The 24,932-nt window shown below is 49.8% G+C and overlaps 2 protein-coding genes across 9 annotated transcripts in view; one reads left to right on the forward strand and one right to left on the reverse strand.

The window, feature by feature from the left end:
• On the reverse strand, nt 1-15,041 carry Prp39 (pre-mRNA processing factor 39). 5 transcript variants are annotated; one of them, XM_077675333.1, is made up of 18 exons: nt 14,902-14,965; nt 11,051-11,126; nt 10,879-10,984; nt 10,608-10,735; nt 10,312-10,439; nt 9,892-10,017; nt 8,914-9,029; nt 7,817-7,984; nt 7,146-7,404; nt 6,614-6,724; nt 5,900-6,064; nt 5,515-5,641; nt 3,916-4,124; nt 3,367-3,426; nt 2,411-2,598; nt 1,531-1,608; nt 758-926; nt 1-364 (listed from the first exon to the last, which is right to left on the reverse strand). In XM_077675333.1, exons 6-18 carry the CDS (start codon nt 9,928-9,930, stop codon nt 299-301), a joined length of 1,755 nt encoding a protein of 584 aa, XP_077531459.1. In that variant the 5' UTR covers nt 9,931-10,017; nt 10,312-10,439; nt 10,608-10,735; nt 10,879-10,984; nt 11,051-11,126; nt 14,902-14,965; the 3' UTR covers nt 1-298. The 5 variants fall into 5 exon arrangements, with proteins under 5 accessions (XP_077531459.1, XP_077531458.1, XP_077531462.1 ...); XM_077675332.1 differs by lacking the exons at nt 10,608-10,735; nt 10,879-10,984 and having other exon boundaries at nt 6,614-6,721; nt 14,902-15,038; XM_077675336.1 differs by lacking the exons at nt 10,608-10,735; nt 10,879-10,984 and having other exon boundaries at nt 14,902-15,037.
• The window catches only part of LOC144143550 (transmembrane protein 179), a 14,026-nt gene continuing 3,298 nt past the window's right edge, over nt 14,205-24,932 (forward strand). The window contains exons 1-4 of one of the 4 annotated variants that reach the window (XM_077675337.1): nt 14,205-14,353; nt 16,148-16,463; nt 17,843-17,971; nt 23,358-23,442. In XM_077675337.1, coding sequence (XP_077531463.1) covers nt 14,341-14,353; nt 16,148-16,463; nt 17,843-17,971; nt 23,358-23,442 — 543 coding nt within the window. In that variant the 5' untranslated portion in view covers nt 14,205-14,340. The other 3 variants (XM_077675340.1, XM_077675338.1, XM_077675339.1) reach the window with 3 other exon arrangements.

Here is a 24,932-nt window from a genome sequence, read left to right on the forward strand (position 1 = left end):
CAGGATGGGTGGACAGTTTATTATGAGACATGGCAGCAACATCCTGCCCCCTTTTGTGCTCCTTTCAGGAAGGTGACAGCAAGGTGGGATGGGGTGACGGCGGGTGGACGCACAGCAAAAGGGGGTGGTGCAGGGGTGGTACAGGTCCTTTTCGGTCAAGGCTCCCCAACCACCCAACCCAAACCCAGCCGCCGGGCCTGCTGCAGGTTGTGCCGGGAGCGTGCAGTCACATATGTACAAGTGCAATGGTGGCCCCCTGTCATTGTTATGTAGCTCGTCGCACGGGCTGGTGGAGCCATCAATGTGTCGGGTAGTAGGAGCTTGCTGGGTAGGCGTTCCACGCTTGCTGGTAGTTGTATGCCGCCTGCGAGCAACACGGAAACACTGTCACTCACTTTCTGAAGCATAAAACCCCCATTTCCTTCCAAGTGGACAACAGGCTTACTCAATACCAATGCTAGAACCCGCTTTAAAGCTGCTCTCAGCATGCATTCAAATGTTTGAAACGAGCTCTCCCGATTGTGTAATGAATTGCTCTGAGTTCATTTGACAAGGTCGCACACTGCTGGACTCCCTACCAGACACGCAAGCGAGCAACTGCTACCAAAGTAAGTCTTTTTATGCTCCAAGCATTGCCGGGGTGTTGGTTTTCTGATGTCAAAGGTGCGAGTGCCAACTTGAAAACCAGGCTAGAATAACCAGCATCTCCATCCAAATGAGAGAGAACAAGGACCACAACTAGTCTTGGCTCGGGTACCTGTGGGTAGCTGCCCCACTGCTGGGCGTAGTTGTACTGTGCTGTGGCGTCCGCTGCTGCACTGGACGTGGCTGCGGCTATGGCTTGTGCTGCTGACGCAGCTGCTGCGTCGGCCGCCCCGTTCACTTCAGCCGGCTTCTGCTTCTTCTCTGGCGTCTCCTGGGGCTCCCTGCCATCACAAAGGGAAAGGCAACTGTCAGGAGATTCGTGTGTGCCAAGTGGGCTGCGCTGTCCGACGCCGCCGAGAAGAGTGAAAAACCCTGCAAAACCCGGTGGCACTTTCGGCGCGGGGCAAACACGTTGCCTTATGTTACCCCCCCCCCACCCACCTGGGGATTGCTTTAAAAGGTGAGAACATGGGCTCTGGTTACAGTCCACACCAAAGCCTGCCAATGCGAAGCCGCAATTGACCAAATTACCGAACAAAACCTTGTGCACACAGTCGTTACCTTCCAAAACCACTTTGCATTCCAGCTAGTCAAACGCCGCAGGACTGCCACTTCTTGCAACACGTAGCCAACAGAAGCCAAAACAAGCCGGTCACGTAGCCAACGGAAGAAGTGACGGCTGCCCAAGACAGCCGCCTGTTTCCACAAAACGGTGTCTAGAAACATGCAGCAGTGCTACATGGGCTAATCCGGCTGAAACCGGAATGGCAGAAGTAGCACAACTCTGCCGAGCATCCGCTTCACATATGTTCTTGAGTTTGACGGCAGCCACACTTGGACACGTTAGCCCACCAACTAGCAGCTGACAGAAAAGCGGCCACTCACTCTGCGGGCCTCTTCTTGGATGCAGCCAGCTCCTGTGCCTTAGCCATCTTGGAGTACTCGTCAAAGGCCTCTTGCACCCTGGAGGTCATGGGGAAAGCAAGCATCAAGGGGATGAACTGCAACCAAAGCGCGGCTGCACGCTCCGCGCACAGGGGTGCCAGGCACGACGGTTTGGGGGTAAAGGCAACAGCAAAGAATGCAGCAGGCACTCAAAATTGCAGGCAGCACATGTTGAATCCACAACAGTACTCAAACAGTTTGACACTGGGCACGAGTGGTCTAGTGTGAGGGGGCCCTCAAGGACCCCTTCTTCCCCAACTACTTTTGTTGCCGTTGAGGGCAACTAAAGCCACGGATGCCAAAGCTGGCTTCTGCCATCTGTCCTCATGGCTAAGACGACAAGTTCCTTATTACGACACGAAGAACCTAACAAAGCTGGTGGAAGAATTGGGTTGTGATGCTGTCAGTGTGACCACAATGTTGCTCATTCTCTACAAATACATTACACGTGCTGCTCGTGACACCAAGAGCCCCATTTTCAGTCCTCCCACTGGAAGTGATCACAACAGGGATGATAGGTGGCATTTCTGAAGAGAACACCCGAGAAAAAATGGTAGAAGGCTAGGTTTGAACCATATTGGCTTGGTTCCAACTTTGCCTACTGCCATAAAAATTCTTTAACGAGCTCTCACTCCCACCTACGCACGTTGCAAAAGCCCAATCTACTGGGACACTGCCTTATTACCAACACGTTTGCCCCTTCCCGATGGGCAGACATTTGTGGTCAGCCAGGGACTCTCGCTTCTAGAGGTTCCACCTCCGGACTCTTCCAGCTGTACATCAACAAGCCACGAGCGAAGATGAAGGGGGCCATCCTCACTTGAGCACATCGCTGCCGAAGTCCTCGAGGAACTCCAGCTTGCGCTGCAGGAAGACCAGCTTGTCGGCGGCCGTCAGCTGGCTGCTGCTGCCTGTGGCCATCTCAAAGGCCTCCAGCACCTCTGCCTCCGACGGAGGGCTCTGCTCATAGCCCAGGTCCGCCAGTTGCATGTACAGGCGGCTGTTACCCTGGCAGCCCACAGGCCATTGGCAGCGTCCACAGGGTGAAGAATAGGGATGGGGGCAAAGGTCAAGGGGTCACGGCAAGGGCGGTGGTTGGGTGGGCCAAGTCCACGGAGGAACGGCAACGACGGCAGCAGTCCAGGAACCGTGAAAACGGAAGAGGCGGGGAAAGGGAGAGAGAGAAAAAACAAACGAGAGAAGAGAGCAACAGTTAGCAGAGCGGTCAACCACCACCGCGGATCTGTAGCCAAGTGGCATTCAATTACTCACTCCTCCGCCCCAAGCTGAGTGTGCTTATGCATCCACTTCCACAGAGTTGGTCGGTAGCTGGTCGCAGACGTGTGCGGGGCAGAGGGAACAAACAGGCACTGGCCCTTAACACAACTAGGCCAGCTTGGCAGAAGCCCCCAGGCACACCGTGTGCCTGCCTTTCAGTCACTAAACCCGGCACCCACAGAGTCCAACCTCGGCCCAGGCCTCTCTAGAGGCGGGCAAGCTCTACAGACAAGCTCCTTCCTCCTCTCAGCCCCCGTCTCTTGCCCTTCCCGGTCTAAAGACCCCGCCTTGCCCGACACCCCACACCCCAGCACAAGATGGCAGGGTTAGCTGCAGCGGAGGAGACGTGGGGGAAGTCTTCGTCGACTGAAACCGCTGCGGTTGCAAACGAAGGGAGGAGAAAGAAAAAAAGAAAAAGAAAGAGCGGGGGAAGAAACAAAGGGAGCTGTGTCAGCCGCTTCCTCCCGACAGAGCAAACGAAAGTGCGGGCCGACTCACCGGGTCCCGCTCGATGGCTTCCTTCAGGACTTCCTTGGCTTCGTCCGGCTTCTTTTGAATCTGGTGGAGGGACAGACAGAAGACAAGCCCGAGGGAACCAGTCAGCAACCACCGTGAACAACAACAAAAAAACGGTGCATAACTGCTCCACCTCTGGGGTAAAAAAAACCTCAAGCCCGACAGCTGGTTGCACTCAACCGGCACACAGTCCTCGCAGTGACTCGTGCACGTCAGATTTAAGATTGGATTAGTGCAGAGCTATGAAATGCCCGTGCACTCGGAATCGTGGCAGGGAGACGGGCAGTTGAAATGCGGCGTTCACCGAGTTTCTGCGGCCGGTTGAGGGCAACCAGGCGGTTGCGGCACATTTACCTGAAGGTTTGACTAGACGGAGACTGCACACCGAGTGTCTCTCTCTCTCCCGCTTCCAGACATGGCAAGGACCCTTGACACATCGACAACCTCACATCAGCAAAACTCTCGCCCCGCCCGGCATGCAGCAGATGCGAAGGAGGAGGGTCGTGCCGCAAGCGACAGCGGCCTGCCCACCTTGCTGAGGAAGCGGGCCAGCTTGCCGGCGTAGTGGCTCTTGAGCGCGACGTTGTCCGCCTGCGAGATGCACTTGCGGTACAGCTCCTCCACCTTCTCCGGGCAGCCGCGCCTCCGCTCTACGTTGATGCGGCGAAGCACGGGCTCCAGCAGGTCGGGGATCCGCTCCTCCAGATTAGCCAGGATTTGAGAGGCCTCCTCGAAGCGCCCTGAAAGGGGGCGCACATCGGCCTTGAGAAAACGCGCAGAGCCATGCGCCCAAAAAAAAGCTGCTTTTCTCCTTTTCTGGCCCGTTTTCAAGCACACATCACTGAAACGTGCAAACCAACTCCCTACCCTCACGTCATGCCAACTGGTTGCCACACTCCACCTTCGATACATGGTCGCCACAAAGGCAAAACATATTCAGGTAAAAAACAAATGAAAAATCCACTGATGGACCTTTAAAAGGACACTGAAATGAATTTGTCAAGCTCACATTTCTGCTTGCACTGCGTAGACTGGCTCAAATAAACACCCTTTTCATTGTTTATCCAGGCGATAAGGTGGTATAAATTTTACAAAGCCCGAAGGAAGACAAATTACCATGCGCGGTTTGCGGCAGCTGCACCAACTAACCGCAGTGGTCAATACAAGGTGCTACGCGATTGGACGATGTCCAAGATTAGAATTGAAACCAGTTTCAGTTTCGGTTCTGTGAAACATGCTTGACATCGGACATTATGATGGACATTCTCGATATCTCAGTAATCGGCATGCCGTGATTCTGCCATGTTGTCGGCTGCAAAATGCGTCAGTAAGCCTACCAGCTTGGCTTGGAATCGTAGCAATCACTAGCCAAGGCGTACGCAGTGGATGGACGCCCTCCGCGTCACCGGAGACACTCAAATGCGATGTGCTTTTCCCCCATCTTTGGAGCTTGCCTGGCTCATGTCTGTACGTAGCAGTTTCGCACCAGTCCAATTGTTCGCTGATTTGGAACTGTGCCCACAAGCAGTCAGTGCTTATGGCACCACCATGCCAACCAGAACTCGCCAGCCTGTCAATGTCAGCCTGCACGCATTCTGCGAACTCGCTTGAGGAGCAATTAACGTTACAACTCAAAAATGGTGAATTCAGTATCATCACCACCAGCCTATCTACGCGCACTGCAGGGCAAAGGCCTCTCCCATTAATCTCCAACTACCCCGGTCCTGCGCTAACTGCGACCAATTTATCCCCGCAAACATGTTGACCTCATCTGCCTATCTAACTTTCTGCCGCCCTCTGCCACGCTGGCCTTCTCTGGGGATCCACTCTGTTACCCTATTCTGTTCCATCCTTCCTTGCCCCCTGCACCAGCTGCACACTAAATTTTACAAGTGCACAAGTGGCGACGGGAGTCATACATTGCTCATACAGTAACCGCATACTGTTGCCGCGCTAAGGCTTGATCTACCCTCCCCAACCCACACCTGTTCTTGCGAGCAAGTTGTACTGCACCATCTTCTAACTGCACCTGGCAGCACAAGTCGGAGTGCAGCCCACATCAAAGCAACTCACATCTTGCATCCTATCTCATCCTAATCAAAGAGGATGAAGATCACAGGCCGTCCTCACCGTGTTTCTCCTCGTAGGCTGCCCACGCCAGGCTGATGCTCGGCTTGCGAACCAAATGTGTGGTGCAGGCCCGCCGGAAGACGCTGTTCACCTTTTCCGGCTCGGCAGTGTCCAGGTACTTGATGTACTACAGGAGACAGACAGACAGAGAGAAACGACCCTGGCAGACATGACTTGACCGGCCACTGGCCACGTGTTGTCCACACAACTCCAAACCTACCCCGCAAACGCTTTTTTTCTCTCTCTTGCGCGTGCCAACATCTGAACAAACGAGATACACAGGAGAGAAGGAGGAGGAGAAGAACAGCATGACACAGACGCTTCTTCAGAGAGAGAGGAAGAGGAGAGAGCGGCAGTTCCGACATGCGAAACAGCCGAGCCGCACCTTGAGCCACATGTCCTCGTAGAGGGCGCAGGCGATGAGGCAGCGCTCATAGAGCGTCACTGTGCGCGCGTGGTTGCCGTTCTGGGTCTCGAAGTCCAGGTACTCGCGCCAGTTCTTCAGCTGCAGCCGCTCCAGGGGCTTGACGTGGAAGTACGGCCGCTTGATCTGAAAGACATGCAGGGTCACAGAAGGGCAATGGACGTGAGGCATCGCCAGGTAATACCACCGCATCATGCCAGGGCTTTTGGTGGCACCCTCCTCCAGCTTCCCTTGCCCCAGTGGTGAGCACTAGTCGTTAGCTCTTTGAACGCACTCAATGGCAGCGGTGATTGGTTTAACAGTGCAAGGCCAGCAAATGGCAAAGAGTGCCACCACTCAATGATGAATTCTCAGTTATCGGACAGTTGCTGCGGTTCATTTGGCACAATGTTCTACACTTATCATTCTGCACCTTCCATATGCTGAAATTTAACACTTCCTAGCCAGTCACAAAACCCCAGACCAGAAGTGGCCACCGCTCGTTTAGAACCTGCCTTTTAAAATGCAATAACGTTTAGCTGAATCTGGTTCAGTTACAAACACAGCCTTCCACAACCGCAATGCATTTACTTTGAGCAAAGCAAATCTACAATTGACCTCGTGCTTCCTCAGATGACACCAGCGGCAGAGTATCTGGCACAAGTCAGCCTACCCAAAAAGTGGCCGAACACTCACCCCTTCCTCGAAGGCCCACCTCCGGCCCACCTCAGCCTCGTTGTCCTTGAAGAGCACCCGGCGCTTCTCCACCACTTTGTCCCGGATGTACTTGGCCTCATTGTCGTTCTTCTGCAACGCCAGAGGACACGTGCCCCGGGGGGCCTCAGCGCTCCCTGCTGGGCCTAACGACCGCTTCTGTCCCCGGAAGCAACAACAACCCTAACGCATCTCAACCCGGTGAGAAACAACTGTTTTCAATAAAAGTTTAACAAGATGCTCAGCTAAACCTCGCTTCTAGCTACACAGCGACAGCATGCCATCTTGCAAAGCGTCAGCCTGCTGGGTGGCATAACAAGTCACCTGGCAGACTGTTGCAGATCTTACAAATGGAAGTCTCGCTTGGACGCAAGTCAGATGCAGACAACAACAACAGAGCTATCGAATGGTGTGCAACTTGCGCGTGCCCCGTGTTTAGCTTGAGACATGTGCACTCAGCCTGCGAAACAGTACATGCTATCCCCCCCAAAACGGCAGAGCTGCGAGCTATTACCAGGGCCCGGGTGTCCTCCTTGGTGGCGTCCTCGACCCCCGGGGGCGGGGCGTCGTCCACGCCAGGGGGCGGTGCATCCCCGTCGTCCTCCTCAATCTCCATCTGGGCCGCGCCCCCCTCGTCCCCTACTCCTCCGGCGGAGTCACCTCCCCCGGGGACCGCCTTGCGCATGGACTCCATGTACTGCTGCCGCAGCTCCAGGAACTCGTCCGTCGACAGGATGTCTTTTGGCAGGTGCGTCTTCACGTGCTCCTGGAACCTGCAACGGGGAAGGGGTCAAGAGGAGGCTTGGCATTTTGCTACTAACTCCCACAACGGGGACACCACCGCTCTTGCGGTGCTGCTTCATGCGTGGTGAGGGGTAGTTGAGGACATGCTTGTGGCCACCAACGTCTTAAGTACTCCTGGCTACAGCAACCACACTAACTCAAAGCGTCTCGTACCATTACGCTTGCACCTCATCCCTAAAGCCCCCCGACAACCTTCCACTAACAGGTACAATATGAGCTATAACACTGCAAGGTAACCGGGCTGAACGAAAAGAAAGACGGACAACACTTCCATAGTAGCACACAACACTCTGTGCTGAAGGACACTTGCGGGGCACCCGAGTAGGATTGCCCAGCAGGGGAGGGAAAGAGGGTGGGTGGAGGGTGGACGTGCACACTCACTTCTCGAAGTGGTGGCCGTACAGCTGGGTGGGCACCTGCAGCACGCGCTCATAGATGGCGGTCACCTCCTTGAGGTTCTTGTTCTCCAGCTCCCAGGTGACGAACATGTCCCACAGCCGGTCCGACCGGAAGTCCTGCCCCGACGACTCGATGGCGCGCTCAAACAGGCTGCGGCAGCCAGGGGAAAGAAAGCAGTGTCAATCAACACTGTCACAAGGGGCAGGCCAAAAACTATAGGCACAGAACTACACAGCGGAGCGTTTCAATGTTTGCCCCTGCTCTGCATTACAGGGTGCTCTCAATTGCATTGCAATTATAGTCAGCCATCTTCAGCATAGAACTTGCACTATGCTTCAATAAGAGGGGGGAGGGAGGGGGGCTGAGTTTGCCGAGTAGTGCGAACATGCTCACATCGGCTCTGTAATTAATCTCCAATTACACAGTGCTGGTTGCTTTAATCACAACGACTTTGTTACCAGTGTGTGCTGGAGGGTAACGGTCATCAGTGCAATCACTTCACAAATAGAAGCAATAAACTTCGTTTACACAGCTTTGAACAATTTCCTTTGCTATGCTGCTGCTGCTGCCACTAAAGTGAATAATTTGATTCAAAGTTTGAATTCATAATACTCAAAGTTTTTCGAAACATTGGGCTTCCTCAATTTACCAGTCCTGAACCGTCTGCGGGCAGTCCTAGGATTTCCTCCGGACCGGAAGTCCCATAGGAATACATGGAAAAATTGAGCGTCGGATCACGTCTCAGGAAGCCCGCAGATGATAGGGAGCTGATAATCGAGGAGACCCATTATATGCTCAGTACCTTCCTCAACCCTTGTAGCGGGCATGCAAGCCTAATCCACTAAGTCAAAGTGACTAAAACCGCCACGTTAAGATGTTTTTCTGAACACAGCGTGCAGATGTAACACACTGAACCGACTTCCTGTTGCAGCAGCCAACCCGGCCTCGCACTTTACTCACAAGTAAAACTGTTCACATGTTTAGAGTCGCACGGCCACATAGGAAGACAACCGCACAGCATTACCTTAGCTGTGGCACTGCAACAAAAGCGCACGGGTGAAGAGAGTGTCTCCACTCACTTTTTGACCTTGGAGTAGTAATGGTCCTCGTCCTTGAAGTGCACCTTGACGAAGTTGATGTAGTGGATCCACAGGTCGACGCTCAGAGGAATGGCGGCCACCCCCCGCTCGAACGTCTGAAGCAACCAGGAGCAGGCGTTGCACGGGCAAACCTCAGCACGTGCAAGTCACAGAACGCAGCGCACAACCTCCTGCCTTGTCCACACAGACTTGGGATCAAGGGTCACCCACACACACGCAACGGCTCAACATGCCACTGCAGCATCACTCACGCGTGGCTTCAAAAACCAAGCACCCACCACTTGTTCAAAAGGACGTAGAATGGGGCTAGTTGGCGATGCGTTTATTTATTGAATTGCGCTACGTATACAAAGACAAATGGGACACGAACAGGACTGGGACGAGGCGCAAACAGGACTGAGGCAAGGATTGTACCTCGTCTTAACCCTGTCTGCACCTCAACCCCGTCCTGTTAGCGTCCCATTTGCTTTTGTATAGGTGGTATTCACTGAAAAGTTTAGCTGTCAATTTCTTAGCTTGGCAACACTGGAAGCGGCCACGAATATGGCGCATCTTGTGCCACTGCGCCCACACACCGCAGAAAAAAAAAAAAAAAAAAAAAAAAAAACACCTGCGTGAGTTGTCTGCACCGTTTCAGCCAGATTCTCAATGGCGGTGTCAACAGACATGTTATTAATCGCACTCACACTGGAGTCAAGGCATTACTTTGCGTTCAGTGGGGTAGAGTGTGGAACGTCCAACACACATCATATGTGCTTAGCACGGACAAGTACCGCCATCCCGCAGAGCCTGACGTAACCAGTGACGGCGCACTTACATGGTTGCCTGCATGCGCACCTCGCCAGTAAATACAACCTATACGTAACACAATTCAATATGAAACCCACTGCTTGGCTTGGCTTAGGAAGGATTCGAAGAAACCCAAAAAACATCCCACGCAACAAAGACAGCACCCACCTCTTCCGCCTTCTCGATGGAGCAGAGCTTCTTCTCCATGTCGGCGTACTTCTTCCAGTAGCCGTAGCAGTATGGGTAGTAGGAGAAGAACTTGTCGAAGGCCTCCCGCGCAGCAGCTAGGCTGTTCTGTAGCAGCAAGCAGACAGACGATCAACAAGTCAACCAAGGTGCCTTCGAACTGGCGTTCCAGCAGGTACACATACACAACATGCAGAGAAGCAAGAACCTCACACTCCCGAGCCATAGTCAGTCAAGTAGCCATTGTGAGGCTTCACATCGCTCCATTGCTAGCACAGCAGGCAGATAGAAGCAACAGTGGTGCTCCCGGTCACTGCGCCGACATTCATGACGCAGTTGAACAGCGAGTGACACAGTGCGAGGCATTGAGGTACCACCCCCTAAAAAGGCAAAGCGCCTCACCTCCTGCTCCACGTACTGCAGCAGGTAGGTCCATCCCGTGAAGTCCGCCGGGTTGGTCCGGACAACCTGCCAGTACTTCTCCAGCTCCACCGACTCCTTACCTTCTTTCTTAGCCTCGCCAGCACCACCTATGCGGCCAAGTCGGCAACGGGAGAGAAAAAGGAGGGGGAAGGGAAGGAACCCATCAGCGCAAGCGTGCCAGGCATCCCCACCGCCCAGGCAGTGGGGACGGAACTATCGGCAAAGAGCAAGGGTGAGAGACAGAGAGAGGCATCTGCTTCGAAGAGGGTTATTACCTGGGACACCTCGTTAGCTTACAAGAAAGAGACCACCGGCCTGCCCCAAGAAGGTCATCATCATCCCGCTCTGGCAACGCCTCCCACCTTGACGGGGGGCCACGGTGTGACCAAGAGCGATTGCGTGTCTACAGGAGGAGGCCCGCCAAGGCACGCAACAATACAAAACGGGTCAGAACAAGGGGTGCACACACACACACAACGGCCTCCTCCGCCTGCCGGCACAAGCGGCCCACTCGCGCGAGAGGGTTGCGTGTCAAAGGAGGCGCACCTGCTGTCAAGGCGTGGCGGCCTCGGCGCTGGGTGCGTTTGGCTGACGCACAAAAACAATCGAGCGCAAGGCAGGAGGCGAGGCCCACGCTCGCCCCGCCATGTCACTGAAAAGCGATCGGGGGCGACCGTGTGGGTTGCGGGGTTCGAGGCGCCCACCGCCGTCAGCTCACCTTTGGCGTCGTTCGACGCGGCGTTCCCGTCGGTCGCGTTTTTGCCAGTGGTGTGCATCAGGATGGTTGGTGTGCTCTGGAAAGAGAAGGAACACGTTGCGTTTGGGGGCAACACAAGCACGATCGACAACACAGCATTGTTGGACTAACTCTGCAAATGCTAAAGCAACATAATCTTGAACCGTGTCACATCACCAGATATCCGATGTTGGTACAGTAATGTGCTGCACCATAAATTTTCAACCGGGCATGAAAATCTGTTAAGCTAATCTTGCATTGTTGCACTCGAGTTTTAAATAGCATCCACTTGATCCTAGTCTTGAATTGAATGCCCCTTGAATTGGTACCGAAAAAATCAGAATTTTGTTCAACGAGCACAGTATAATGAAGAGCTCCGCCACACGGTGGCACCACCAAACATTGGCAGCCATTTAAATTTTGGTGGTCGATTGTGCGACTGCCCCATTCTGCACGTCTACAGTTGCCTAAACACAGCTTGTTCCCTGAAAACTGGCAAGCCGGAGCTAGGTTTAACATGAAGCTGTAAAAAAATTAAAAAGCGTGAACAACACATGCTGGTGTCGGCAAGATGTGCAGCGGAGAGCTGTGACAATCAGTCGAAAAGTGCGCCGACTCCAAAAAAATTTGAGTACAGTTACATTCTTCATGGTTCAAAAGACAAGTTTTCGGACAGGCTTCGAGGCCAGCAGCGCAATCATTCAAGCAAAGCATCCTGCCAGCAGTACGGCATGGCTCATTTCCACACCTGCAGTCCTCAACCCGAATGTTGTTTATGCTGTATTCGGGTGGTCGCTCTGATACTCCTACTCGGAGTACGCCGATGCGCCGCTTTCCCCAATCCGAGCAAGAGTCACCGCTCCCCAACCGAACGCATACCCGATCTTGGAGTAGCACGCGACCATGGCGCTGCGGCGCGGCCAAAACGGCAACTGCAAACAGCCAGGTCGGCCAAGGTGTCTCAACAAATGGCGGCCTCCGTATCGGACGCGTTAGCTCCAAGCCAAAGTTCCCTGACATCAGCCGAGCGCCTGTTATTCGCAATGATTGAAGGTAAGAATAGGTGTGCACAACCTTGCGAATGTATTCCTGCACTTTGAACACTGGAAGTGGTTCGGCGAACTTCGCAGCGTAAACGTGCGAGTCGTCGTCTGAGCTGCTGTCCTCCTCGGCGTCGATTTCGAGCTGCAGAAGTAGCGGAGACGGCTCCCCTACACTCAACAGGCGTCTCCGTTTCGACATGATGCGGAGAATAGCACGAGAAGCAAAATCGTCGAAACACTCTCACAACTAACCGCTGCCGAGGCCTCAGCACAGAAAGGGAGGATTCAGCGAACGCCACCGACTGGGCAGGCGAGCGGGGCGAGCCAGAGGCGAGCTGCGGCGGCCGGGGTCACGTGACCAAATTGCCTCCGGATTTCGGCGGCACTCCAACTTCGGAGTCAGAGCAGTCGGAGGTGCTCGGAGTAGAGTACGACGCTCTGAGACGACCAACCGAACATACGTCAAGCGCTCGATTTCGACCACCCGAACACGGAGTCGCTTTTCGGAGTGCTCTAGAGCGCTCTAAAACGACCACCCGAATACAGCATTAAGAAAGCTAAGATCTGGTGCACCCTGCGCCAGCTTTTAACAGGCGCACATGCATGGCAGGTTGGTTTCTGCTTGGCATGTCTGAGTATCGAGCTGCAAGAGTTTAAACTTGCCAGTAGCAGGGATTGCAACATTCGTGGGAACTCCTTCTCGTCCCTGACGGGTTCTTTTTGGCAACGGTGGTGCCCTTGACCGGCAACTGGCACCTGCACTGCGACTTTGCCGGCTGCTCCAGCATTCCACCGTGAGCCGGATCATCTTTATCTCTAGAGTTATTTAATGGCTCGCTCCAAATGTTAGTGTTATAGCCCACAATTAGGCTGTACACAGTATAGTAGTGTCTGCACATCGCAATAAACACTGACGCCTCCTGCCTTTGCCTCTGTAATCAATCGGCACGCTGCAAGCCAGCTCACACAGCAGGCACATTTGCCAAGTACAGATGGTTGCGGGGAGGGAAATTAGTGTAGATGTAACCCGACACAGTAAACGTGAAAATAAAGGCAAGCCACGGTTCTTTCGCTGCGTGCGTGCCATGAGCCATCCTTTTCATGTGCTTTCAACTGAAGCTGATTCCATAATGGTTGGTTTATAAGGAGTATGCACGAGTGCTGGTGTAGTGATGTATTGTGGGAAGAATGTGATCTTGCCATCCTTTCAATTAGATGGCCAGAGTGGGTGTCTGACTATAGCAAACAGAGCAGGTGAATTGTGGAGACTACGTTTAACCCACAACACACCTCTTCACCGGCCCCTGTGCCCACACAGTATAGCGCTGTAGACTTTGAGATGTTCCCATTGATTGCTTTTTCAATTAGAATGAATTCAACTGTGACAAAACTTTTGTCATTAGGCTTGTTTTTGGACTGACAGTGACAGTTGCAAAGTATAAGAGTTACCATAAGGGCCTGTGTTGCTTAGACTGTTGACTTTACATCACGCCCCGCCCAGGCATGCCAGTTTTCAGAGATCAGGTAATATTTCACACTAACACCAGCAGAAACTTAACTGCGATCGTCTGCAATGATTAACTACCAAAATGGCCGTTGAAGCGCAGTGTTACCGCTGCACAGCCAAGTGCACAGCTACTACCGAGGCATTGCATCGCAACTTGCTGCACTCACAAGCACTCAAAACTAGGATTATATTGTTTACCAATGAATAATACATTCGACCACAACATTGCTGCAATGTAACCGCAAAGCACAACGAATTTCTAGTGCACACGCTCTCGCCAGCATCAAACAGGCCCAAATGTATCAAACCAGAAGCTTGGTTACGGCAAAACCTGGAATTTACACACAAGCATGAGTAAAGCAACGGTTTAATGACCTCCCCCAACATGTAGGCCAAGGGGGTCACAAAACCGAACACACAGGTTCTTTGTTTGGCCAGAATGGCCTAGATATTAATTGCAGGAAGCGCACGGCGGGAGCGGCATTCTCGCCATGCAAGTATTTATTAATCCATCGTTGCTCTTACCCCACACCAAAAGCGAAACAGGAAATCTGCAAATTCTTGCATTACTTTTAATGAAATACTGCTTGCTCGTACGCGCTTGCAGAGCGAAACAGGAAACGGACGCACTACCTGAAATCTCACCGAAAACAGCGCGAAGTTGTTTCATTCAGTGCCACAAGTTTCAGATTTCTTTGGGGACAGAGCGATTTGAAGTAAGCATGCGCCTACAAAGTAAGTAGATACTTGCAAGCCACGAAATGTTGGAGATTTAAATGAAGTGGCGCTTGACCTCGGCTTCGCCCTGCTACGTTGCAAATAAGCACAGCCGAAATCGACCGGCTGCACTAGTCTAGGTCCACCGTCTGATTATCGCGCAAGCCAACAAAATGTTCGTTTTACGACTAACCCCAAAAACAGAGATTGTTCAGAACTGCGCAGATATCGTCTGCGGTGAATTTAACCTGCATTAGGATGCGACACTCGACACATTCAGCTGCATTAAGCACTACGCCAGGGACGAAACTTCAGTTTTAAGTCCCTTGTCTAAGGCCTAAAAAACGTTTACACAGCGCAGACGAACAATTTCATACATGAAAGACAACGATTAAACCGGATTATTGCAACTGAGATTCCGCCGTCGATGCTTGGAAGGCTCACACATACGCCATGAAGCCGTGATCGTACGGTGTTAACAGCGTCAGGACCAAACTGTCTCAAACGCGCGTTTCGGGGTTTATTCATGAGAAAGTTATAGACTGTGAGAACTCCAAGTAGCTTACCTTGTCTTTTTTTCGAGGTATTCGGCCAATAAATTGCGTAGAAAGCACTACGACGCTCTCAATACGAACACAACAAACGCCACTACCGCCACAGAACAGGGAGGATTTTCTACCGCCTCCTTTATTTCGACGGGCAAAACAACGGAAGCCGAAAAGGCGAAAGGGAACAAACCGAAACACGTTTATTATAACTTTTTGTTACTCTAAACGTATTTCCTCATTTGGCTCGCGATAAATTTTTTGGTTAACACTTATTTGGCCTCAAATAATTAACATACCCATAGCTTACTTGTTTTCAACGAGGTAAGCAACGAACAAATTTGTCGGTGGTCGGATCGGCGGGCGCGTTTCGCTTCGGTGGTTCTCACTTTGCGTTGCTTTCCCCTGCCGTTTCCTTGGTTTCCACTTTGGTTATCGTTGGCGAGGTGGCTCGTGCGTGCAGACCTGCAATCAGCCAGAGTTCTTCAATATGAACTGGTAAAGTGGCTCGGGCGTCATCAAAATATCAGCAATACCAGCGTTACCTATCACCGCTGCTGCTGCCATGTGTTGAAAAGTATTGTTGCTGTCAGGTAAACGCCTAATGCAATACTTGCATGTCTGTGTTATACATGCGAACACCCGAGATAGGCACTCGGTGCGCGTAATTTTGATGTGAAAAGCTGCCCTTGCTAAACAATTGTTTACAATTTGTAGAGGGGTGTCAACTAAAAAGGAGGAGAAGCCCGATCCTCGCTTGCTGTGGCGTTTAAATTACCCAAATACTGCGGTCCGCTTTTGATACGAAACTGCAGTGTTTTGCGGTAACGTTTCTGAACTCGCCGTCTTGACCCGCATGAAAGTCCGACCGAGCTGTTCGATGTTTTCGCTCACAAAGCTGCCACACAGCGCGACAAGTTATGTTTCGGTACATTTGCTGCACACGACTAAGATTTGCAGTTTTTCGTGCCATTGCAGTCCTATATTGTTACTTCTCTTCGTGTTAACCACCTGTTCCCGCGAAGCAACCAGTTGCGCAAAGTGAGGTAGTGACGAACACCGGTGTACCGCAAGGGACGGTACTGCTTCCCGCACTTTTCAGTACCGTCACGCACCAAACATTTACGTGCGCCGACTTACAAAAAGGGACGAAACAGCGTGTACAGTATGATGAAGGTCTGCGCGACTGCGTGTTGCCCTATGTGTGCTCTGAACAGTTATGCGACCTTGCGCAATAATTGCCCATTGTGTTCTTCCCTCCCGCCAGAACCTTATTTCGTCTGGACTGGAGCCACGATGGGTCTCGGGAACATTCTGCTGCTGACGCAAGCCACGTGCTACACCATCACCCTGATCCTGTCGGTGTGCACCGTGGTGCCCATGGCGGTGCACGTGTCCAAGTTCAACGGCCACTGCCTCCTCTACACCACGGGCAGCTTCGACAGTGACGACGGCCACTTCATCGCGCGCTGGGCATCCCCCTTCTACTGCTTCTTCACCCTCGCCGTCGGCGGTTTGATGGTGGTGGTGTCATTCGTCCAGCTGACACGGATGTCGGTGTTTCTCTACATGGGCTGCGACAGGTACTGTTGCCTCCACTAGTGGTGCTATTGTTGTCTCTATATTAGAAGATTCTTTCAGTACCTCGACATAACAAAAAGCACGAAAAAAATGGACACGAGAAAGAACACAGAACGGGATTTCCACACTTTTTACCATGTTGACATTCTACCACTGACTAGCCCCAATTTCTGCATTTTTCCAGTGTGGCCTACAAAATGGTGACAGTTCATTGCCAGAGCTTACATTGTGCAAAATCCTTCGGTCTCGTTTCCGTCTTGCTGCCTCCGCACCTTACCTATTTTCTGGGCTATAAGTTGCACTTCGTTGTTGAGCGTGCCCGATGAAAGTGCGCTGGTAATTCTGGTGCATGTGCGTTGTCATCGCCATGTCACCAGGATTTCTTTTCTTAAAAAATTATGACTGCATACAGAGCTGTGCTTTCCATCAGCTGCTTTATAGCCTCTCCTCCGCCTCCCCCCGCACTTGGGGGGAAAAAGCTGCCAACTGCGGAGGTGTGGAGGTGTGGAGATAAGACAACCCCCAATCACATCAAAACCTTTAAGACCTTCAGACCATTAGTACTTTCACAAACATAAGAGGCAGGAGTTAGAGTTAGGCCGGTGGGAGCGAGATTAAGGGAGTAGAAAGGCTCACTTGGAGATTGTGTTAATGGTCTAACCTAGAGGCACAAATCCAGGAAGACAGTGAACGCAATGGATGGATGAGGTGACAAGGTTTTTTGGGCAAAGTATGCATTAAGAAACACTGTACTGCAGAGGAACAGCTGAAGGTGCATGCCTGTGGTTGATTAGTGTACAAGTGCTGATGTTATTTTTTTATTGTTTAGGCACTGTTAAAATAAGTTTGTACAGTCGAGCTCGCTTATAACGAACACATCGGGAAACTGAAATCAGTTCATTATATCCGCTTTTCGCTATATCTGAACACTAAATCTATGTATACAAACGGTAACAGGAAACGAAGATTTGTTTGTTATAGCCGCTATTTCGTTGAAACGTGGTTTGCTATAAGTGGGCTATACTGTAATGCTTTATAATTGCCTCAAGGGCCTTCACAGCACATTTTGCCAGCACCTTGTTGAGTGGATGTTTGACTCTGCATTGCCACTAGGACCTGCAACAGCAGTAAACCAGTGGTTACTAGGTCATATGATCCTCCAACTTTCCAATTTTGCGAAAACATTTGTAAACTAATTTGCCATGTTTTCGAAAAACTGTGCACTTAACAGCTGTCCTGTGTTGTGCACTTGTCTTCGGTAGGAATGGATGTTTTGATTGATTGCCGATTGTTCCGGCGGCCTTGACCCACTCTTTGGCTTGGATTGTCTTCGTCGCTATTTGCATGCAACAAAGGGTGTTTAATTCCTCCTCCTCCGCAGCTCGTTCCTGTCTGCATTCCTGGACTCCGTGGTGAGCGTTGTCGTGATGCTGCTGGTGTTCACAACTTCCGTGCTGGTTTCTGATGGTTTCCGGGCCTGGTGTCGAGCCATTACGCAACGTTTTCCAGCGTGAGTGCTGTCACTTTTTCCGACAAGGATTGGCAGAGGCAAATTTATGCTGTGGATATTAATGTTTACGCTATGCTTGGGTACAAGTTAAGAATGGCAATAGCTCGCAGAGTGTATCACTTCACCAAAGCGATGGACCCTGATGCCATTGTGCGTGTTTTGAGAGGATACTGTGCTTAACTCTTTCGTTACCGCGCTTATACAAAATTGAACGATAGTTTGGGATCCCCTTTTCATAGAGTTCCAGGCGTTTCCTGGAACAAATAAAGCTATTTTAGGTTAGCTCAGAAAAGGCCCTTTCAAAATCAGTTTTGTTTTCATTTTTGCAACAGAAACGTGATTTTTAACACGCGTTTGCATCACCTGGGTGTATAAAAGGGGTGTGGTATTGGTAGCGCTAGTATTAAGCAAAGAGTATAAAACATAGGTATATTAGTCCTTTTTGGTAAGATGACATGTCATCACCCCGCTACAAAGGGGAAAGCAATAGCAATCGTCGTCATCATCATCATCATTAAAGGGACACTGAAGTGATATGTAGTAAACATTGCGAGATTACTAGCGCAAATTGTAGTCCGGAGTCCCCAGGCCATGTTTCGACCACTCGGGCGTGTTTACGCGATTTTATTTAGTAGAAAAATTAATTCGTCCTCCTCTCTTTACGCTCACCCATTTTCTGTGGCGTTTTCATGTGACGTCGGGAGGAGCCGAGCTCGCAATTGGCTGCGCTACGGCACGGCTCCCCGGCTTTCAGACAGAGTTCAATCGGCCCAGTGTTTCGTCCGCTGGCCGCCGACGGGTCGTCGCAATTCGTTTACTCAGTTGAAACGAAGCCAGGACACGTTTGTGAATGGAAGAATGTGCCTTTCTTTACTTGGTTTGTTTGTACACTGTATCTAGCTCCAAGTCAAGGTCGCTTCACACAAGCGCTGCACATGCGACGCTTCGCTGACTGGTACGCCAGTAGGAAAATATAAGGCCTCTTGAAGGCGGGAGAAGAGTCAGCGAAGTCAATATAGGTACTAAGGAAATAAAATCAACTGATATTTTTACCGTACAGCGTAAAACTAGGGCGCGGGAAGCACTTTTTTGCGCTGCGCAAACAAGCACAGCGGTCAGCAGCACGACTACGCATCTGCGAACGCTTTTCCGTCTAAGAAATGCAATTGCTAGACGTGAGATATTGTGGAAACTTGGGGGATGCTTACTGCACGAACGCAAAACAACAAATAGCCACCTAAGGTGCTTGGAATGCTGAAACTAAATAAAAGTGTAAACTGGTCATACATTATATACCTTATATTTCAAAGGTTGGTAGCGCGCACCCGTGGCCGAGTTGTTTGCTGTGTTATTTTTCGCTAGACGAATTTTCTTATTGTCAACGTTTCCCAAACCACATGTTGTTTAGGCGAGCGGTTCAGCGCCAGACTTAAACCCGTCAAGTAAACTGGTCATACATTATACAGTTAAACCTCGATATAACGAAGTCGTACTTGGGGCCGCAAATTTCGTTAAATCGAGAATTTCGTAAAATCGAGGTTTCGATTTTACAGTTCATTTAACCAGTTATTGGGGTTTTAACACTTTGGCCCTCGCCAGGCAACAACTGCTATGTAGTTACCTCTCCAATTAAAGCGAAATTTGTACTAAAACTGGCCGCGAAAATTGTGTGAATTAAGAGTTTCAACACTTGGGCAATGGAATTCGGATAGCCGACGGTAGTTCATGTGTCATCGTAAAACCGGTGCTTTTTCCGCAACGCCTCATTAAATATGATAGCAGACTAGGTTTCCACTTTTTGTTTTTTCATTTCGGTCACTACTAAATGCCGCTGTTAGTCAATTGAACCCGCGTCCATGTCCCGTGAACTTCACCCCGCCGAGGTGCTCGTTCGAAGTTACGCCTCTTTTCGTCCATTCAGTGGTAGGCTTAGGCGCGGCGGGCCAACAGCGGAAGGCTGCTATGAAACTTTCGAAAGACTTTTTTCATGTACAAGGGCTCCGCAGTATGGGCGCGTGATTCAACCACAACACTCGAGATAAAACCATGATTGCGAGTTGAGCGGAGTACACGCGGACCGCTTCACTGTGTGGAGCAGCGCTTACGTGATCCGGAAAGCGGAAAGCTTACATTAAAAATCTTCCGGCCAAATTCGATTAAGCAATTACTTTTATGCCCACTGAGCCCTTACGAAACTGATTTCTCCGCACCGCAGCTGTCTAATGAACGCTGGTGAAACGAAGATGACCACGTTCAAAGAGAGCAATTTATTGCCACCAGCACTCGATGTTCAAGCCGTAGTGAAGAAGTCCGTAAGCAGTGCTTGGCGTTTCTTGACCAGGGCGGGCTTTACGTGACGCTCGTATGCTGACAGCGCTAACAAGGTCTTAAACATTCGTGTGCACCTGCGTGCCTCCGCAGAACATCGATGGCATCCATCACACTTCGGTGGCTGTCAGTTTCACCGAGCTTCCTCAGGCTCTTGTTCTGAACACTTTTCGTTCTCTTGGAGTGCTCATGCTGCTTACAAGACTCACCTAACGATGCACGAACAAAATATTAATTTGGTTATCAGCGAGCACAACCTAGCGCAGCAGCACCGTGAGCAATGACGCGTAGAAAAAAAAAAAGCTTGAAGTAGGCTTCGGTAGCCTAAGCATAGAGGGCGCTGGCGTAGGCAACGATGGAGACGTCAAAATAGTGGCTGCACTATTAAACCGTCTATGACCGCTAGCGGTTTGTGCAGCTTCGTTCTTCGCTTTTAATTGTTGTTAACCGTAGATTTCACCGCTTTTCTTTCATTTTAGCCTTCAAGAGTCAATTTGAGTACTGAATTTTTTCAATGTAGGGCCTGAGAGGCAAAATAAAACGTGCCTCGACCGGAATTTCGTTCTTCCTTTCTTGCCGTGACTTCGTTAAATCGAAAGCGCCGCACAAAATTACTTCGTAAAATCGAGACAAAAATACATGCATTTAGCAAAATTTTGTTAGAAAACTTGAAAAAATTCGTTATATCGCGAATTTCGTTAAATCGAGGTTCGTTATATCGAGGTTCAACTGTATACCTTATATTTCAAAGGTTGGTAGCGCGCGCCCGTGGCCGAGTTGTTTGGAGCGCTAGGCATGTCAGTGCACGTGTTTTGCAAGTCACAAGTTCGAATCCCCGCGGATACGTGCTTTTTTTTTTTTTTTTTTTATAAGTTAACTTTTTCGTTTTCCGCCGATGTTTTCTATACCGAGTTAACCCTTTTTTGGGCCGCAACGTTCATTGCTCCACGAACTAGTTCACAGAACGCGCGCAGGCTGGCACTGGCACGCTAGCGAGTTCTCGTTGGCATGCTGTTGCCAAAAGCACCGACTGCTTGCGGGCAGGGGGCATAGGCCAGAATCAACAGACCCTTGGCCTGGTGCGAACACACTTTTTACGATACAGGCATGAGTGAGGTAAGCTCCAAATATAGGGGAAAAGCGCATGGCATTTGAGCGTCTGCGGGGACGCGGAGGGCGTTCATGCACTGCATAGGCCTCGGCTAGTGAATTCTACGATTCCAAGCCGTCCTGGGAGGCTTATCTTATGCATTTTACAGCCGACAACATGGCAGAAGCGCGGTACGATGATTACTGAGGTATTGAGAATGCCCATCCAACAACGCCATTGGTTGTGTTTTACAGAACTGAAACCGAAACTTGTTTGATTGCTAACCTTAGGCATCGTCCAATCACGCTGCCCCCTCCTCCCAACGCCACGGCCTTAGTTGGTGCGGCCGCCGCAAACCGCGCATGGTAGTTTTTCTTCTTTTGCGCTTTGTAAAATAATTACCGATTTGTCAACCGGATAAACGATGAAAAGTGTGCTAATTTGAGCCAGTCTACGCAGTGCAAGCAAAAACGGGAGCTTGACAAATTCACTTCAGTGTCCCTTTAACTGTCTCGCAAGTCAACATTTTTTTTTTTTTTTTTTCGAAATTGTTCTTGAAATGTTTCCCTACAAATTGTACATTCGAAATCTTTTCTACTATCCTTTTTATCACAACTCCTTTTTATCATTTTTTATAGCAACTTTACAAAGTTTTGATTTTTTTTTTTTGCAACTATGATGTATGAAAAAAATTTAAAGCTGGTGTTGTTGGAAAGGGCGTTAAATCATCTGCATTTTATGTTGCTGCAAGTAGTGCCTAACCAATATGTTTAGCAGGAAAAAAGCATTTTCTTAGACCCTTAAAAATCGGTCAATTTCCCGCGGTAACGAAAGAGTTAATGCGTGAAATCGTCTGCTTTTTCTCGCCTAGTTTGTTTGTGGTGTTGCAGTAGGTGATGAGCAGACTAAGTCTGAAAAATCATAGAAACAACTCGTGTCACATTCAAAATACTCGCAGCAGCGCAGTCTTTGCGATGCACGAAGGAGCAGCCTGCTGCGGTGATGTGGTCCAGGGACGACTTCCATTGTCGTTGTTAAGTTGTATCCTAGTATAGTCAATATAACCGCACAAGTTGTAATGCCTACCTATGTTTCCCGTGCTCTGTGTTCTTTTGCATGTTCCTTGTTCTGGTTGAGAGTGTCTCTTAGTTCAACTTTGGTTCACCCACTGCTATGCACCTGGTTTCTTCAAAACATTTTTTGAAAGGAAAGTTAACACTGCTTCATCCCAATAATGATGATATCAATTTTATTTGCAAACTTGTTACAGATAATGAAATTAATAAGGAAAACGTGAAGGAGTGGTGACTTACGAGCAACTTTCTCACTCAGCCTTTATGACGTCACAAGGGTCTGTTTTTGTGGTTGGCAGCCACCAACCAATGCCACCACCAAGAAACATGCAGTGGTGCCCCTAATTCCAATGGATCGTATCACTCGAATACCAACACAGTTAACTGTGCTGGTAGTGTCCGCTTTATTGCTTCACTGGTGGCATTGTGTAGCGTGAAATTTGAAAGTTTTGCGACATTTCTTGCGTTTATTATTTTGTTGTTTGGTTTTAAAATGTTTTTCGTTCCTGAATGGAGTTGAGCAAGTTAACAAAGCTGGTTCTTTCATATTACACAGGGTATTGTTTTGTCTTCGTGGTCCCTTTTTAGGAGGTTTAAAAGAGGGCTGAGAATATGGAGTGCAATTTCGTTGGAATCGGAATCGGAAGGCACTAACAAAACCAGCTTTTGGCCAGGATTTATTTTCGCTGCAAGTGTTATTTATTGGGGAGTCCAATATACAGTCTAGCAATGGATTGCCCTTTCTCTTTTTTTTTTTTTTTTTGTCTTCAATTTAGTGTGTTCTCAGCACTTGTAAGGCTCCTTGAAGGTTGCCATAGCAGCAAAAAACAGGAAGATGCTTAAGATTTCTATTGTTGTGTGAAGTTGCAGCAGAGCTTTTACCTTGCCATTGCAGGTGCGAAGACGCTTCCGTCACGCAGATTAGCAAACCCGATCACGTGGACACTGTCGGCTTCTACATGCACGTCGGCACAGCCCAGGTATGTGCACCTGACGACGTTGAAAGCATCTTGACGGTTGAGTACAGTCTTAACAAAGCAAGTTCATTCTAACATACGTGGGTTCATTTCAGGGCAGAAGCACTTGTAAGTATGCGCTCTCACGCGCTTCCGCTTCTAAAGAGTTGTTGAGTTCAAACTAGAAACTTAGCATAGGAATGAAGCATATTTTGTTCCTAAACGTTGTACTAGCCTTTTTCAGGGTTGTGCAGAAAGTGAGCGTATGTAATTACAGAGAGGTTAAGAAGTTCAGACATCACCAAATAAAAGCTTCAACAGAGAATATAAACAGTACACACAATTCGTTGCAAAAGAAAAGAACGTTGGCAAAGTGGGTACTAGGCTAAGCTGGACAGAACAGCCCAGTGAGTTGACGTACAGTACATAAAAGATGCGAGGGATGGTTGCTTGTTCTTTTGTGTCTTTGTCTGTAGCCTACGTCAACTGTTTGTGCCATGTTTAGTTTAGCTTGCAATTCATCGACAAGAAAAAAACACCGAAGGTGTTTTTTCTGCTTTGTTCAACACTGACTACAATATCCCTTGAGTTGTCACTTGATCAATAGACGAAAAGCAAACAACAAAAACAGCTGGTGTCGTGACAGTGATGAAGTAGGCTCACCAGCCTGATCATCTGTCCTGTTAGTAGTGCAAAAGCCTCAAGTGCCCTCTTGTGTGAAAAAGCGGCGTTGACAGGTGCAAAAGGTAGCAACTGTAAACAATAAAAGACACTGGCAAAAACTTCGAAATTTGTGCCGAAGTGTATAGGAATTGATCCCGATTAACTAAATCAGTCAGTTAGAGGTCGTATGGGAATCGAACCTAGGTTTCCAGAGTAGGAGACCACTGTGCTAGATCAACGTGTTAACAGCGGCAGAACACGAAATAGCCTAGTGGGTGTGGTGCTGGCGTCATATCACGTGACAAGTGAACTTGACGGCGTGCCAGTCATGGAGAACTCTTGATTCTAGGCAGGCCGTGGCATGAAGTGTCGCTGGTCTGTCTGTTGAAGCAACTTGCGCCGAAAGATGAAGTAACGAAAGCGAAGAGACACAGCCACACTGTAGCAGCGAGGAAGTCCTTGACAATTATCGCCCGGGAAAGCCATCATGCGAAATTTCACCCTCAAAGCACATTAGTGGTCTTCAGAGCCCCAGGGAATTTTAAAGCGAAAGCTGCTTTCTTAGTGGGGCCAATGGCGACCTGTCAAAAAACTAATCTATTTCCCCATCGACCGGTTGGTCGACTGAAAAGCTCTTACAAGATCTCTGGACTCATGGCGCGTGCGTGAAACTGGGATTTTTCGTTTGTGTCAGAACGGTTACTTGAAAATTGCGAAGGAGGAACACGGTTTCTAGATAAGACAACATGTGCATCAATCCTGAAGTTGATGTACAGTAGCACACCTTTGTCTCATAAACCACATGTCGGTATGTATACATTTAGATCGTTTGTAGATGTGTTTAATTATTG

This window comes from Haemaphysalis longicornis, unplaced genomic scaffold (assembly GCF_048455015.1).
Source record: "Haemaphysalis longicornis isolate Haplotype H1 unplaced genomic scaffold, Haemaphysalis longicornis Haplotype H1 scaffold_6, whole genome shotgun sequence".
NCBI classification, from domain to species: Eukaryota; Metazoa; Arthropoda; class Arachnida; order Ixodida; family Ixodidae; genus Haemaphysalis; species Haemaphysalis longicornis.

Bases quoted from the DNA above. Each gene is read 5' to 3' on its own strand.
- Prp39 (XM_077675336.1), bottom strand. From the start codon at position 11,108: ATGCACACCACTGGCAAAAACGCGACCGACGGGAACGCCGCGTCGAAC. The intron at 2,599-3,366 runs GTGAGTCGGCCC...GTGGGCTGCCAG, and splicing joins AAGCCATCGAGCGGGACCCG to GGTAACAGCCGCCTGTACAT. The intron at 365-757 runs GTACCCGAGCCA...TGTTGCTCGCAG, and splicing joins AGTGGGGCAGCTACCCACAG to GCGGCATACAACTACCAGCA.